This window comes from Pseudorasbora parva, chromosome 12 (assembly GCF_024679245.1).
Source record: "Pseudorasbora parva isolate DD20220531a chromosome 12, ASM2467924v1, whole genome shotgun sequence".
In the NCBI taxonomy this organism is placed as follows: Eukaryota; Metazoa; Chordata; class Actinopteri; order Cypriniformes; family Gobionidae; genus Pseudorasbora; species Pseudorasbora parva.
Window position 1 is genome coordinate 22,537,825 of NC_090183.1, and position 16,387 is coordinate 22,554,211.

General features: G+C 38.7%; 1 protein-coding gene across 4 annotated transcripts in view; it reads right to left on the reverse strand.

Moving 5' to 3' along the window:
• rhbdl3 (rhomboid, veinlet-like 3 (Drosophila)) overlaps window positions 1-16,387 on the reverse strand; it is a 119,469-nt gene that overhangs the window by 33,169 nt on the left and 69,913 nt on the right. For all 4 annotated transcript variants that reach the window (XM_067458370.1, XM_067458369.1, XM_067458368.1 and 1 more), the window contains 2 exons: window positions 15,949-16,173; window positions 12,405-12,553 (listed from right to left, as the gene is read on the reverse strand). In XM_067458370.1, coding sequence (XP_067314471.1) covers window positions 12,405-12,553; window positions 15,949-16,173 — 374 coding nt within the window. The remainder of the gene's footprint in view (window positions 1-12,404; window positions 12,554-15,948; window positions 16,174-16,387) is intronic.

Consider the following 16,387-nt stretch of genomic DNA (forward strand, 5'->3'; position numbering starts at 1 on the left):
ATGAGGTCTGGTGCGTAGTGTGTGTACCCTGACATGCAAGTGACCTAATTCTGGCATGAGCCATTTTTCAAACCCACTCACTCCAACTTTGTTTCATCTTGTTTTTTCCTCAAGCCCTGATCATTTCTCCAACTGTTCTAATTATCTGACTTACAGCATACACATGGAAACCTGTTACATATAAAGTCCTTCACACCTACAGCAGTGGATGTGACTTTGACCCGTAATAATGACATATCTGGGTGACTAAGAAACACTTTTAACTACAGGTAATATTCCTCATACCACATATTTGGCTCTCCTCAACATTGCCATATAGATCCAATAGAAGCCCAGTGGGGCAAAATCTGGACCCAGATCTAAAATAATAAGAAGCAGGACAAGGTCAGAATAATTATTCTCATAGAAAAGGACCTGAAATTCACTATGCTTCAGATAACTGGGGCATGTAACTTAAATGTGGGGTAAGTCTTATTTCAAAACCGTTTTAGAAAAAGGACACGGGCCGAGTGGAATAAACAAACTTGTAGCCAATCAGCAGGTATGGGGCGTGTCTACTAATGAATCGGAGAAGAGCCCTCGCTCTCACTCTGTGCACGTCATTATTCAAAACACACGAGTCACACATGATGGACATTAGCCGAGAACTAGCCTAATATATGCTGCTTGACTGTGTCATGTTCGCTTGTTAGTCCATTTGCGATCGTATTGTGGCTCACTTCAGCGATGATAAAAGACCACACCGTATGGAGCATCTAAATCTCCTCACTGTCTGTTTCAAGCGTCAGCTCACACAATGTCTCCGACAAGTAAGATACTATACTCCTAATATATGTTTGCTTACTCTTTTAATGATCTATATAACCCTTATCCAGTCATAATTGTAATATGTCGTTAGCTGGACTGTCGTGCTTGTGTTCTATAGAGTTGTTCATGAGAACAGTTTGATCGCTATCGCTAATCTTGTCATAATTGTAATATGTCGTTAGTTGGACCGTCAGCTCATGCTATAGAGTTGTTCATGAGAACAGTTTGTGATTTTGTGATCGCTATGACTCTAATCTTGTCATAATTGTAATATGTCGTTAGCTGGACTGTGTGTTTGTGTACTATCGAGTTGTTCATGAGAACGGTTTGTGTGTGTTTTTGTGATTGCTGTAACTCTAATCTTGTCATAATTGTAATATGTTCGTTAGTTGGACTGTCTTGCTCGTGTACTATCAAGTTGTTCACAAGAACGGTTTGTGTTTTTGTGATAGAAGGGATGACTTTTTCATTGAATATTCGACCTGGATTAGATACACAGAGATTCTGCCATGGCCGTTGATGCCTCTGGGTTCGTATGTGTGGGGCGGCGCTATCAAAATAGGGGCGAGACCCTTTTGGGGGTAGGGGCGTGTTTGTTTTGGTGATTTGCAATACCAACAACGGTTACCAGATAGCCCTTACCCCACCTTTAACTCATGGTGCTGGATGATCACGCAGATCTAAAAGAAAAAATCCGTGACACGCAATTTCTTGAGGATGCTGACAAAGACATCAGCATGACAGACAAAAGCAACAAAGAAATTAAACTACCTTTGATGTGTAAACTGAAAGTGAACATCTCTGAATGTATTAGCTTATCTTTAGTATGGGTACAACAAGAGACAGTTCATGTCCCCAGAAACAGAATACAGTGGCCAGTGCTCTGATCTGAAACGAATCTCTGTTTCAACAAAATCTACTTTTTTCAGCTTCCAGAAAAAAAATAACATTAAGGGCCCTATCATATACGCAACACAAGTGTTTTTTGCTAGTTTCATTGTGATACAGTTATCATTTTCATGTCCAGCGCCACGTTGTTTAAATAGCACTTACGCTCACAATCTGTTTGCCCATGGGGGTGCTGGTCTGAAAACAAGGTGTGTTCACGCGTATTTGCTGACGCGTTGATATATTTGAGGCAACTGAAAACGACTGTGCCAGTGACCAACAAAAACCTGGTCTAAAGTCAATAGCACAGTATTTTTTGTGTTATTTAAAGGATGCGTTAGTGTAGGAGCCATATATTTGGTTTGATTTGTCTTTTATGATATTTCCTCTTTTTCGTGACATCATCGGTTACTATGGACGGCACTGGGGGCATGGTGTCTGTAATAGTGTGTGCTCACCTGTGTGGGGGAAAAATGTTTTTTGGATCATGGTGGCAGGGTGAGCATGGGGAGAAACTTCCTGTTGACTGTCACCATCACCCAGAGGTGGACAAAGTACACAACTTCATTACTTGAGTAAAAGTAAAAGTACTACTAGTCAAATATTACTCCGTTACAGGTGAAAGTTGTAAAAACAGATTTTTACTTGAGTAAAAGTACAGAAGTATTTGTTTTCAAATGTACTTAAGTATCAAAAGTAAATTCCTTTTTTATGTCAACGCATTATTTTATAATTGTTGTATAAATGCACATTATACCATCATGGTTTAAGCTACTCAGTGATGCTCCGTCTGACCTACTATCATACAACTATCTTAAAATAATTTAAATACTTGTATAAAAGTTACAAAGCTCTTTACAAAGCTGCTGTCACTTTAAAGGGTTACTTCAGCGATTAGCATATGGCTTTGTATCAGTAGAAACCCTGGAGAATATTCAAATTATTGTGCTTTCCCCCCTCATATCTCCCTGAGACGAGAGATTTATGCATTTTATTTCTGGAAAAATTCCTCCTATGATGCAAAATGACGATTTTTGCATCATAGGAGGAATGTTTGCCTAGAGGCTAAAGACTACAGCCAGCAGAGGGAGCTATTTCCGCATGTTTTGAATCCGCGCATGGGGGATGGGAGATTACACTCAGCTGGCAGGGAGAGCTCAGTTTGCAGACAGGATCATTTAAACGGAGCTATGGTGAGCAATGTAAGTCTTTTAACATCTCAAATTCATTTCTATGAAAGTTAAGCTTGCAAAGGCATGAACTGAAACGCGTGCCAGACTGAACTCCTGTGTGAATGTATGCCGCGAGTGTAGTCACGATTACCTCAGCTCTCATCACTCGTGCAGTTAGTGCTCAGGGCTGTGACACTCGCGCAGTGACTCACTCATTATATTGAACAGACACGTTCAGTTTTTAATTCTAGTGTCTTCTCTAACTCAGTCACAGTAATGAAGTTGGTGGTGTTGGGAATGGCCTCACAGGGCAGCGAAGCATTCTGGGAATTGTAGTCTTTCATCCCCATGGGACAAAAATACATTTTCTGTCTTTTCTCAGTCTAGAAGACACCAAATTCAAAAATAATTTCACATTTCTACTACATTGATGACCCAGTTTAAATACAGATTCATCTTCCCAGCGCTGAAGTACCCCTTTAAGGCTGAATGCATGGATCCAATACACTGATACACATCTGATATTCTCCCAACTGTTTACGCTCACTTAAGACATAATCAACTTTTTTTATGTGGATACTTGCCAAAATTAGCATTCTGAAATCTGTTTTCTTCCATTATGCTATAAACTATAAATCAGTGTTCAAGAAATGCTGGGAAATCATTGAACTTCACGAGACCCTACAAGAGTGATCCCTGAAAGGCTTTCAGCAAAAACCCAAACACCTTTAAAAGAAGAACAAAAATCATTCAATGACATTCAAAGCTGCTACAGAAAAGACTTTCAACTTTGAGGACCTTGATAGAAATAGAAGTAAAAAGTATGATATTTGTCTTTCAAATGTAGTGAAGTAAAAGTCTTAAATTTCTTTAAAAAATATGCATACATGTAACGAAGAAGCGCAACAGTTAATTCTATTGTGGCTTTGTTTGGATCTATTCTTGTTAGCTGAGCAAAAAAAAGAAAACATTGTGTTAACCTGTTTATTGAATGGATCATAATTGTGCTGTTGGTCTGAACATCACCACATGAGATCAGAGCAACAACACCCTTTTACTGTAAACCTGAATAAGTTACCAGAACTCCAAAAGTTGAGGCAATCGATTGCTTCAAATTATTTAAATTGTTTATTAACTTAAAAGTCACAATTTTCCAGAACTTAAAAGTTTGGATTACCTGCTACTTGTACCTTTTGATAAAAGTTAAAATAAAGTGCTGATTTATCTCAACTCAAACATTTGCAGTTAATATGACTGACCGTTTTCTGTTAAGGTAACTCAATTATTTTCATTTATTATAACAAAGTTTTGAGTTTTCAAAGAACTTTAAAAATTAAGTACACAACCACACCATTTTATGTTAACAACACTCAATATTTATTGGTTTGTGTTGTCATTGTTTCACCATGCTGGGTACTACCAATCAAAACTTCCCCATGGGCAGTTATGGCAGTTTATTTATTTATTAATTTATTTATCTGCAGGTTTGGACTACAATGAGCTTCTTTTCCGGGGTGGTGACAACATAAACCCTTGCTATTTAAGGTCCCGTTCTTCGCGATTCCATCTTTCAAACTTTGGTTAGTGTGTAATGTTGCTGTTAGAGCATAAATAATACCTGTAAAATTATAAAGCTCAAAGTTCAATGCCAAGCGAGATATTTTATTTAACAGAAGTTCCCTTTCAAAGCCTACAGCGAACGGCCGGTTTGGACTACACCCCTGTACTTCCAGGCATGAATGACGTCACTAGAACCGTTTGTTGACTAACCCTCCGCCCACAAGTACGCAAAATAGGGGGGCGTGGTCTCGTTGCTCTCCCATGTGGAGAAGAGCGCGCATTCAGCGCTTGTATCTCCCCATTATGGTAAGAGGCGGGACCTTTCCAGGCAAAGTGCGCTAAGCTACTGTCCAATCACAACACGGGAAGAGCTGGCCCAATCAGAACTCGTTACGTATTTCTGAAGGAGGGACTTCATAGAACAAGGAAATCAATTGTGTGAAAAATACTGTTTTTTTTACACGCGAAACATGAACTCGTGTTATATTGCACACTGTAAACATAATCAAAACTTCGAAAACACGCGAAGAACGGGACCTTTAACATAAACACTGACCCGCGAACACGCAACAAAGTAGGCGAGGCCATGTCTCAGTCATTACGGAAGAGAGAGCTGTTGTAGTTGGCTAGTTTTGCAGACATGCCATCGAAACAAGTGTTATTTTCACCCCAAGTGCACGACTTCTGTGTTTAGCCTTCCTCGGGATGCTGGACTTCGGTAACAATGGTTACAATTTGTGTTTAATTCAGTTTCTGCTGATTACAATGTAAATTTAGCCATCTGTGCAGCACATTTCACAGAAGACAGCTTCAAGAATGTTAACGAGTTCAATACTGGATTTGCTCTAAGGCTCATTCTAAAAGATGAAGCAGTTCACACTTTAAAGGCAGAAGCTACTGTTTATGGGCCAAAACCTGTAAGTAAATACCTTTTAAATGTGTATTTTCTGTTTGTTTTGGTTGCATTAAGACCAAAGCTCTTTGGCTACGCTAGGCAGTTAACTAAATTGTTTCATACTTCAACAAATGGCTACAAACACCAACAAACTTATAAGTAATCACACCCGCGAACATCATTTATTTATTTATTTTTGACCTTTTTTGTAATTAGTGCACAACATTTATTGCGTTTAACCACATTGCAGTGAATTTGTCTTTTTGTCCACCCAAGGACACTAAGTAAGGTAATGATTGGTACTCACGTCACCGCTGACGTTGTGATTTTTGGATCACACGTCACGAGTACATCAGATGACCACCTTCCCCCCTGTTAGTTTGGGACACTAGTCAAGGCCTTTTACCTTGGCTATATGAGAACACTCCGAACAGGAGGCTGCCCAGTCATGTATAATGAATGTAAAGGGGGGAGAGTTGGTCAGCTGATTTATCTGAAAGATTGGTGAGATTTCTAACTTGTAGAGCCTCTTCTGTATTATCAGCACAAGTAAGACACGATTGTAATAAAATAGATTTTATTACCAAAAGATAAACATAACAATTAACACAACTACTAAATTAATACAATGAATGATAAAGGAATAAAGTGCATAAGATGCATAAAATACATGTGAGTAAGTTGATTGTGGCTATAGAAGAGTTACGTTATCTCATGGAAAGATAAACTGTTGTTTCTCTGAAACTAAGGTGAAAAACTTTATTATGCATCAAACAAATAAACAAAAGATTATTTGTCATTAACTAGCATCAGTTATATTACCTCTAATGTAAATTAGAAAATCATATACTGATAATATACACCAATGCCAAGGTCTCTAGAAAGAGGTTTGGTTAAGTGATATTTACGTTCCACGTGGTTGAGTAAGGAGTCCGATGGTGATGATTTCTTCCACTGGTTTTGTTGGGAGACAATGAAGTGGGGAAAGGAGCTGGAATCCGTTTCAACAGCATTGAACACGAAGATCTGTGGGATGCTGATCTCCTGGGGGACCAAAGGGTCCTAAAATCTGGAACATGCAGATGAGGCCCTGAAGTAGGGGCAGAAGGTCCTTGATCTGGAACACGCAGATGAGGCCCTGAAGTAGGGGCAGAAGGTCCTTAATCTGGAACACGCAAATGAGGCCCTGAAGTAGGTACAGAAGGTCCTTAACACTCAAATGAAGGAACCTTGAAGTGAAGGTTTGCTCTCCTGAGCATAACCTTGTTGCAAATGTCTCTGTGTGTCTTCTGCCTCTTTGGCCAGACACTCAGAAGTTGGACAATCTGCTCTGATCTCTCTAGCATGGAGATTTGGGACATGCTTTAGTCATCTCGCTGGACTAAAACTCTGAATGTAGTGTTGGTTCATGTCTCTTTCCTCACAGGCTGGAGGCTCAGAACGTTGTTGTATCTGTTGCTGCCCCACAAGCTGTAGATTCAGATCCTCAGATCTTGTGTTGTCTCTGGTTAAACCAGAGGCTCAGAACTTGTTTGCTCTGTCACAGTCTAATCCTCACCGGACAGACTCAGAACTTGGTGAACTGTTTATCTCTCCATGAGAGAGAATCAGAACCTGGTGAACTATTTGTCTCTCACATGGGAAGACTCAGAACAAGGACTGTCTGTTGAAAGGGTACCTTTTTCCTTTTCCGAATAGGAGGAGATTGCAATTTGGCGCTTCTCCATTCTAGTGTTGCTATTGGCTGCTGGCATCAGAGAGGGCACACAGTGTGGCCCACCCTTCTTTCCCATGTGGAACTAATTTGCATACTGTACACAGTTAGAAGAATTTAAAGAAAAAAGAATCGATTTCTCGATTCCAAGGCATTGGGAATCGATTCCATCGAGGGGAATCGACTCCTCTTTAAGAGCCCTTTTCAATTCTACAGAGTTTAGCATTCATTTGTCTCTCGCTCCCTATTGGAAGTCCATTTAATTCCTGCAAAAGGTTATTTTGGACAGTTAGTTTTGAATAACCAGTTAAAAATAAAGCAATTCAGCAGTTTATTTGCGTTATTGCATGATGACGTCACTAGAATGTAATTCAAACAACTTTTTATGGTATGAAACGTTCAAATAAAGCCATATGTGAACGCATATCGCTGATTATTACCATACCTTTCATTCACTGAGGTTAATGGTGTTTATTGTCATTGTTTCCTTCTGTGATCCTGCATCGTGGACAAGTATATTTTGCACACAAAAACTCCATAATTTTAGTTTAAATTGTGAAATGGTTAAGGTTTTAAACACTGCTTACAGATGTGAGGGTCTTATTTTCATTTTCTATTTTCTATAATCCAGTGATAATTCTGAGAGAAAATGTGCCTAGACTAGAGTACAGATTAATGACCAATTCTTATGTTGCTATAGTAACGAATGCAAGTTGCTCACACATCTGATTGACAAATAAACCGCGCACTCTTATATTTTAGTTTTTGTTCATATTGTGGTTATTTTGCCTCATAAATTCTGTGCAAAAGCACTTATTTGAACATAGTCATTTAACTTAACTGTGAACTGTGCACATGCATTTAAGACATGTCATGAAGTTTTAACCATTAAATAAATGCACATCCGTGAATAATGTGCTATCTTTTTTATTTATTAGGCTAAATCGCATTTACTGCCAGGCTGGGCCATTTCAGGAGCATCTATAATTTAAAATCAATCAGAGTTATTGTAATGTATCTTTATTTTACAAATAAAGTTTCAGAGAAGGATACTTTCTACATCCTTGTATCCTGCAGTCACGCCGGGACTAGGTTCCTCCATCCATTTTGTTAAAAAAAGAAGAATCGAAAAGGAATCAAAGACAACAGTGTGGAGTCGATTCCAAAAATTTCGGAATAGAACAGCCCTACCAAACATGAAAGATTGAACTGTCATGCGTTCATTAAAGGGGGGGTGAAACACTCAGTTTCAGTCAGTGTCATGTCAATCTTGAGTACCTATAGAGTAGCATTGCATCCTGCATATCTCCGAAAAGTCTTTATTTTTTTTATAATTATATAAGAAAGATGCGCTGTTCCGAGTCTTTCCGAAAAAAGCCGAGCGGGTGGGGGCGTGTCGTGTGAGCGGAGCTAAATAATGACATGTGCTCGCTGCTGCTATTGTGTTGAGTGCGTCGAGTGCGTCGTAAAGCTGTCATCCCTAACAGCGGGGAAAAAACTTTATTCAAAATAAAAATATGGCTTTTAATCAGATACAGCCATACATCTATGATCCGGAATCAGACCCAGAGGCTGCAGTTGAACAGGAGCAGCAGCAAAAACGACTAGAGCAGGACGTCTCTATGTGGTACGATATACACTAACTATATAATATGCTTAGCGGCTTGTGTTATTTACATATTTATACTTGAATTATATCGTCGTATTTTTGTCTTTGAAGGTGTACATGTGGGAAGTGCAGTTGTGCACGTGTGTTTGTGTGTTTACGCGTGGTTTGTGTAGACAGGCTAAGTTAGTGTTTACATAGATAGACACGGAATAGTAGCGCATTTGAATGAAGAAGCGTGCTTATTTAGTTCAACATATTTCCCCCCTCTTTGTGTATTGTTGAGTGCTTTTACAATACACAAACATAAAGTTACACATATAGTGGCCAGCTAAACAAATGTACACGCACTACACATCGCATGCTCCATTGATCAATTTCTATATATAGTAATATATATATAGTAACTATACGTGATCATGTTTGGGCTACTTGATGAGCATAGACACAGACATTTGAAGCAGTCTAACTCACCGCCCGCGGTTCTAACGTTGGGACTGCTCCATCCTTCAGCATTAGGCTATTGGAAAATCCGGCGTCATGCTGGGCCATGTTTATGAAACAGTCGGCACCGAAATGCAGCGAACAGATATAAACATTCGCGCAACTCAGTTGCTGATCCGGAAAAGCAAATTACATCCACTGTTGCCTTACCGCGGGGTTTTGGGGGAATCTGTGCAGGACTGTCTTGGTCTGGCAACCAAAAACGCACTTTTTGATGTCATTGTTAATTGTGCACATTACCTGTGCAGCGCAGCCTACGAGCGCTTTGATGGGCATAGCCTGTTGCTTTCGCTCTCTCCCTCTCTCTCTCTCTCTCCCTCTCTCTCTCTCACATGCTTCCGGTAGAATTGTCCGTAAGGCCCATACAAGGAAATTCCGCCCCCACTAACGTCAATGGGGACGCATGATCGCAAAAAACTTGCCGAAACTTATGACTAACCGGAAGTAGTATTTTTGACAAAGAAATACTCCCATCAAACGTCCACCTTAACTTTTGAAACTTTGTCCATGTTTAGTATGGGATTCCATGTCTTTAACAGTGTAAAAAGATCAGTATGCATGAAACAGCATTTCACCCCCCCTTTAATTTGTTCATTAACAGCTGATTATGTGTAAGATGTTGCATTAAACTGAGAACACTTATTTCTCTGAATAAGTAGGCTATGAGATGGATGCATGTAGTTTACATCAGTCTTAAGGTTTCCAAACATAGTTGTGAATAGATTTGAATGGATCCTTTTGGTCTTTCTTTGTTTCACCTACTATTGCTGAGGTCCTGAGGAATGTTTATGGCCGTCGCAAACCAGGACATTAGGGGTCAGTCTTTAGGTGGGTAAAGGGCAGAAACTGCATGTGGACCAATGAGAAGTCCTGTCCTTCCTGGGCCTGTAACCAGAGGTCTTCTTCTTGCCCTCAAAGAGGTGTCTGGTTGTTGTCCGGACATCTTTATCTGATGGCGTTGGACATTTTCTTTGTGCTAGTCCAACAAGATCTAATCAAAATGTAGCAAAACTTTTTCCACTGTTATGGGCAAAGAGGGGCCCGGCCATAAACTGGGCCCTGGAATGTGCTGTCCACTACAACATGCTATTTCAGCTACAGTCATGCAAAACACGTTTGTGTTTGATTTGGCTAGTGCAGTAGACTAGTAGAGGCATGGCTAGGTTTTGTTACAGGCTCATAATTTTTAATTTTTTGCGAAACATATTTGGTTATATTCATTCTACATCAACAAAAATTGGTATGGTAATATTGACACTATTAATTACACCGCAGATGTGACTTCTGCCCATAATGGTAAGGGGCGTGGCATTTCCGGACAACCTGTGCTTGGCACTTCAGCCAATAAAAATACAGGAAACTACATTTGGCCATCTAACCAATCTAAGACCATTTGGTTTTTCGGAGGGATGGGCTTCATAGAAGCAGGAAGCAAACAAGCTGTTCAAAGGACAGTGGAGACAGTGGAGGCATTTAAAAAAAAAGAAGAAGTATTAAGACATGTTATACTGTGCCCTACCAACCAAGCCTAAACCAAAACAACCAAGCCTAAAAAACAACACGGAACCACCCCTTTAAAATTACTCAAAAGGAAGACAATGTTACACCAACTTGAAATAATTAAATTAGTAGAACTTTTTCTAAAACTTTTAAGTTTCTATCTATTTAATCTATTTAAGTAATTTGAACGTTCGGGTTTACAGTGTTCTTGTGTGATATTGTATATGTATAAAGGGCAGTAGCTAGTATCCTGAGTAGAAGACATTGTACTTCACTTTGTGTTTTTTTTCTATCTAATCCAAAGTATACTTTTCAAATAAACATTAAAATATATTTTCTAGAGAATAGCACTAGCATGTTGCTGAGTAAACATTTGTCCCAGCAATCTGTTTTGGTGTGAGCTTTATTACGAAAAATGCAGATCTCAAAACTTTCAAGGACAGGAAACTGCTGAAAACAATGCATGTACACCAAGTAACAATTTTATTCTGGCATTTAATGCATTTTCCAAAATACAACATTTTCATGTGTTTTAAAAAAGATTGTGTTGACCTTTAAAATGTCTTTTAGCCATAAGATTACAAATAAAATCATACAATATGAAAGAGATTTAGAAGGGCAAAATAAAAATGTTAGTGGACAATACAAATGAAACATTTCTGTTTTCACTCCAAACAAAAAGCTGTCTGATACCACTGCTGGTCCTCTGGGAGGTCATTCAGCTGTCCTGAATGATATCATGTGGTGTTTAATGCTGCAATGCTGTGACACCATCACAGAATAAGTCATGTCTGCTGGTGGTGACACCAGGTGAGAGAGTGAATTTTTGATGCCTGTGTCTGTGTGAGAGAGAGTGTGTGTTCTCTTATTGGAATTCTGTCGGTGCAGCAGACAGAGCAGATCACTAGCTTGGGTTAATGGGGAGATTACTTTGTAGATGAATGTAATATAAAACATTAAACCCCACAGATCACAGCACATCAGACACATCACAGGGACTCAAGGCTTCTATCAACTGGGGACAGAGGCATTCAGTGCATGCCAGAAAAATGCTTTTAGAAATGTGCTTTAGTAGGTTTTGTTTGCCTAAAAATGTTGCATTGAGGGTGTAAAAAATGTAAAATCCCCGAAAAGAAACAACTAATCAAAGCAGTATCTAAAAATGGCACAAATTAGCAGCAGTGGGCACATTGTGAGGCTGCAATACTCTTGGATGACAATTAACTCTTTAAATAAAACAGATGTATTTGTTATGCACAATTAAGGAAAGTTTTTATTCCTGCTTATTTAACAGCTGTCTGTATTCAGATTCGCCAGTAGTGGTACTGACCTGTCGAATATTTCTTTATAATGACGACTAAACTGTATATGTTGACCGTTGTTCAAGGCAACATACCAGTGCCAGGTGGATGTCTTTCATATCAGGATGATAGTTATTTTTTTATTTTATTTTTTTATTGTAAATGACTATTTTTTTTTAACATAATTTTAAGCTAATCTTCATTTAAGAAAATAAAAAAGTCAATATGTTGAATCATATGGAGCCCCTTGGGATCTGGTCATGGAGTAAAGGAAAAAAGTATGAGATAACGCTTTTCCGTTCTCTCGCAAATGTTTCGCGCTCCCTCACAAAAACAATTGCGAGAGAACGCAAAATCATTGACTTCTTTTTTTCCACCACCATGTCCCTTTAGGGTTTCCGTAGAATCATGTTCATTAACATAATCAATCACTGTGTAATGTAATAAAATTACTCACCCAGCATGCATGAAGATGTAGCTAAGATAGCGCCAGGCCTGAGCTCTGAGCTGCGGGTGGTATGGTAATGGGCCCTTCAGGAAGTAGGGTGATGACACCTGAAGAACCCAGCGGTTCAGCTGCAGTCCATAATACATAAAGACAACAACCTGAGGAAGATGTGTTAAAGTAAGAGGCTGTTACTGATGTGTGACCCTGTCCTCAAAAACATAATCATATAAAGGAAATATTTTAAGGCATTATAGGTGCACTCTTGCCTCAATGGCTGCTCAAAAAGGTAGGAAACATTTCAGTGTCTCATGATCCTTCAAAACCTTTTTAATATGCTGATTTGGTGCTCAAGAAACATATCTTACCGTTATCACAGTTATGCTTCTTAATATTTTTTAGATTATTTGATGAATAGAAAAAACATCATTTATTTGAAATAGACTTTTTATAGTCACTTGTGAATTTACTGCATCCTTGTTGAATGAAAGTATTAATTTCTTGAAAATGAAAAGAAAACACGAGATGCTGTGTCCTGCCGGATTGCATCTGAAGCACATTCAATAAACTCCAATGCCATTGTGCTGTTGATGCTATAAAGGAACACCCGGAACACAAAAGTATCAGCTTCTGAAGTAAGTCGCTAGTTTATTTTTGTATGGGTAGATGGAGTAATGTAATTTTACCACACAACGTTTTTTTAGGATGGGACAACATTTGGCCGAGATGCAACTATTTGAAAATCTGGAATCTGAGGGTGAAAAAAAAAAAATCTAAATATTGAGAAAATTGCCCTTAAAGTTGTCCAAATTAAGTCCTTAGCAATGGATATTACTACTACTAATAATTATAATTTGATATATTTATGAAGCAGCTGAAAATGTATTGGAAATTTACAAAATATCTTCATGGAACATATTTACCTAATATCCTAATGACTTTTGGCCTAAAAGAAAAATCTAAAATGTTGACCCATACAATGTATTGTTGGCTATTGTCAGAAATATACCTGTCACTTTTTTCAACTTATGACTGGTTTTGTGATACAGGATCACATATAACCTATAACCTATAACAGTTAGGTCCGGTCATGGGATTTATTAATTAAATAAATAAAATTCTTATTGGATTCTGTTGGCAATAGACACTTACCCTAAAGCTAAAAGAACTTCTGTGCCACTGACAAGTGCTTTTAACCTTTTTGTTACGTGAATAGTAAACAGAAAACTCTTGAGATGTGCCACAGACTTGTCCCACTGCTTAGTATGCAACTGAATGCTCTTTCAAGCTCGCCCATATTTTGAAAAAAATAAAACAATGCAGAAAACTACTTTTAAACAAGAAATGACATAATATTTATATTCATATTTACAGCTGGTCTATTTGCACAGGATTAGCATTACCTGGGGTGATTTTCCCGGACTCTTTTACAGAAGTTAAAAGTCGCTGTAATCTTTTGTACAGTAATGATTACTGAGATGGCACATTCGGACGGGACTACAATCACTGATGATTTATGGCTATGACAGATTTTATGCACTAAAACTGAATATTAAAGTTTCAAATAATAAATCAATTACAAAGAATGCAAATCTTTGTTTAGTACATTGCAACAACGCACAGTATAAAATAAAATTCAAACTAAAATGTTTAACTTGACCTCACTCATTTGTACATTAAATAATAATGTACAGGCCTACCAGCCTACCGGCCTGCAGAAAGGTACATAAATTGAATAAAGTAATCAAATGTAAAATAACTGCATATTTAACTGTTTAAATTAAAGATTAATCCTTATTAAATTTACAAAAGATATTTAATCAAGAGCAGTGAGTGATGTCCTTATATTTAGTTTGACATTAAACAGACAGCAGTAAAGGCTACTGCCCCTTTAAGACCTAATGCCCTAAGGATATGCGTCATCTTTCTCGACTCAGTAACAGCTCACTTAAGGCGTATTCAGACTATATCTGCTAATATACTCATCAAGATGGACTTGTTGTTATACTATTTGAGTGAGTTTGTCCGTTTAAGTGCAAGACTTGAAAGATAACTAAATATTTGCTCGCTGTGAGACGTGCGCTTCTCACAACGCACGCAAGTTCTTCGCGTCTTCTGGCACTACACTCGGGTAACAAAGTTTACCAAGGAAGACCGTTTTGCCCGTTTTTCTTTTATTATCGCTGCTGTTGTAGTGTATCACTAATGAGCCAGCACGTGTAGGCTCATCGGCAGAAAATTAAACAAAGCATTATTTTCAAGTTACAACCCATATTAAAGATGCCTCATCAGTTGTGAGATGATGAACACGTCCACACCGCAGACATGTTGCTTAGACAAGCACGTGCAGGTTGCGGTTTCTGTTTGCCTCATCACAACTTTTCGGCCGTATTTCGGTGATTAAAGTTTTTTGGTGGCCAAATTAAGTTCAAAATTAAAACATATAGATAATTTATATAAACCGGTATATTTGTATAGATGGTATCATAGTGTTATTACAATTCCCGGTCCCACCCACTCCTGGTAAAAAAAATTCTGCTCCCGTCCCAATCACGTGATAAATAGTGATTTTATTTCCCATGTGACCCCGTGGAATATATTTCCCGTGACCTCATATTCCAGTGACCCGTGGGATTCCCGAAAAAATGTCAGCCTCTAGTGTAGAGTCCAAATCTAGGCTTTAAAATCGAATGAATGTGTGTTGTGAGGCCTATCCCGCATCGCTCCTAACAGTAAAGCCTAGTAGAGATGGACTCTTACAATCAGAGGCGGAGGAGGGACATGCTGTAGGCTCTTGAGATCCATTTACTTATTTTCAGCTTGGAAACAAAGGAACCCCATCTGGGTGAACTAAAGCATATCAGCAGCTGGTCAGTATTGCGTCACTGAGCAGACCAGTGGCTATAACACTCAAGAGCCCTCACTGGGAAAAGCAAGATGAGCAAAAGGCCAGCAAGACTACTCAATGTGTGATGTTGGAGGGAACTTTCAGCACATAGCCCAGTAGGAGAAGAATTACTTTGATCCTAGTTGCCATAATCAGACTCAACATTTCTCAACAGACTCTCTCTCTCTCTCTCTCTCTCTCTCTCTCTCTCTCTCTCTCTCTCTCTCTCTCTCTCTCTCTCTCTCTCTCTCTCTCTCTCTCTCTCTCTCTCTCTCTCTCTCTTTCTCTCAATACTATATAAGATGCTTCAGAACGCTTCCTGAAGACCAGAAGCTAACACTGTTGCGGCATCCCTTTGTAGCTTAGGATTGGACTAGTTTCACAAGTGCTTCAGATGCTGTCATGCTGGAGGTGTTTCCCAAAGTGTCGTCTTCGACACAGCATGTCACTCCCTTCTCAGAGAACAAGGGTTAGTTGAAACCCGAGACATATACAATACAACATGAATACAATAAGTAGATTGTACCATTTTTTACCATGATTTTTACTATACAGTAGTTAAAGACAGCTAATATAATGTGGGGCCAAAATATCTGCCAATATGGTTTTCATGTTTTCCATTAAAAAATGTTTCTTTTAATAATCTTCAATAGTAAAGTTCATTCTAACCTCTGCTATAGTGATGACCAGCATAAGCCATGGTGGTGGACAGTAGGTGTAACTGTCAAAGTACCATTTGCGGTCCATCTCTCTGGGCAATGTCTCGTAGGCAACATGACGTACAAGTCTCCGAGACAGACCCAAGCCTACTTCCTCTCTCAGTGCGGAATTCCTGAGCTGCCGACTCCCTTGCAGGATTGCACGACGGAAACTGTTTGAACGTTTGTTGCTCATCTGAAAAAAAAAAAAAAAGATGTTTATCAGCATTTTAATATGAATATGCATGTGATCCAAAGATAGTAAATCGGTATTGTTATAGTCCCTCAGTGCTGTAAGTTTGTACACTAAGCAAGACATTTATTGGAAAAGACAAAGAAATACTCCCATCAAACGTCCACCTTAACTTTTGAAACTTTGTCCATGTTTAGTATGGGATTCCATGTCTTTA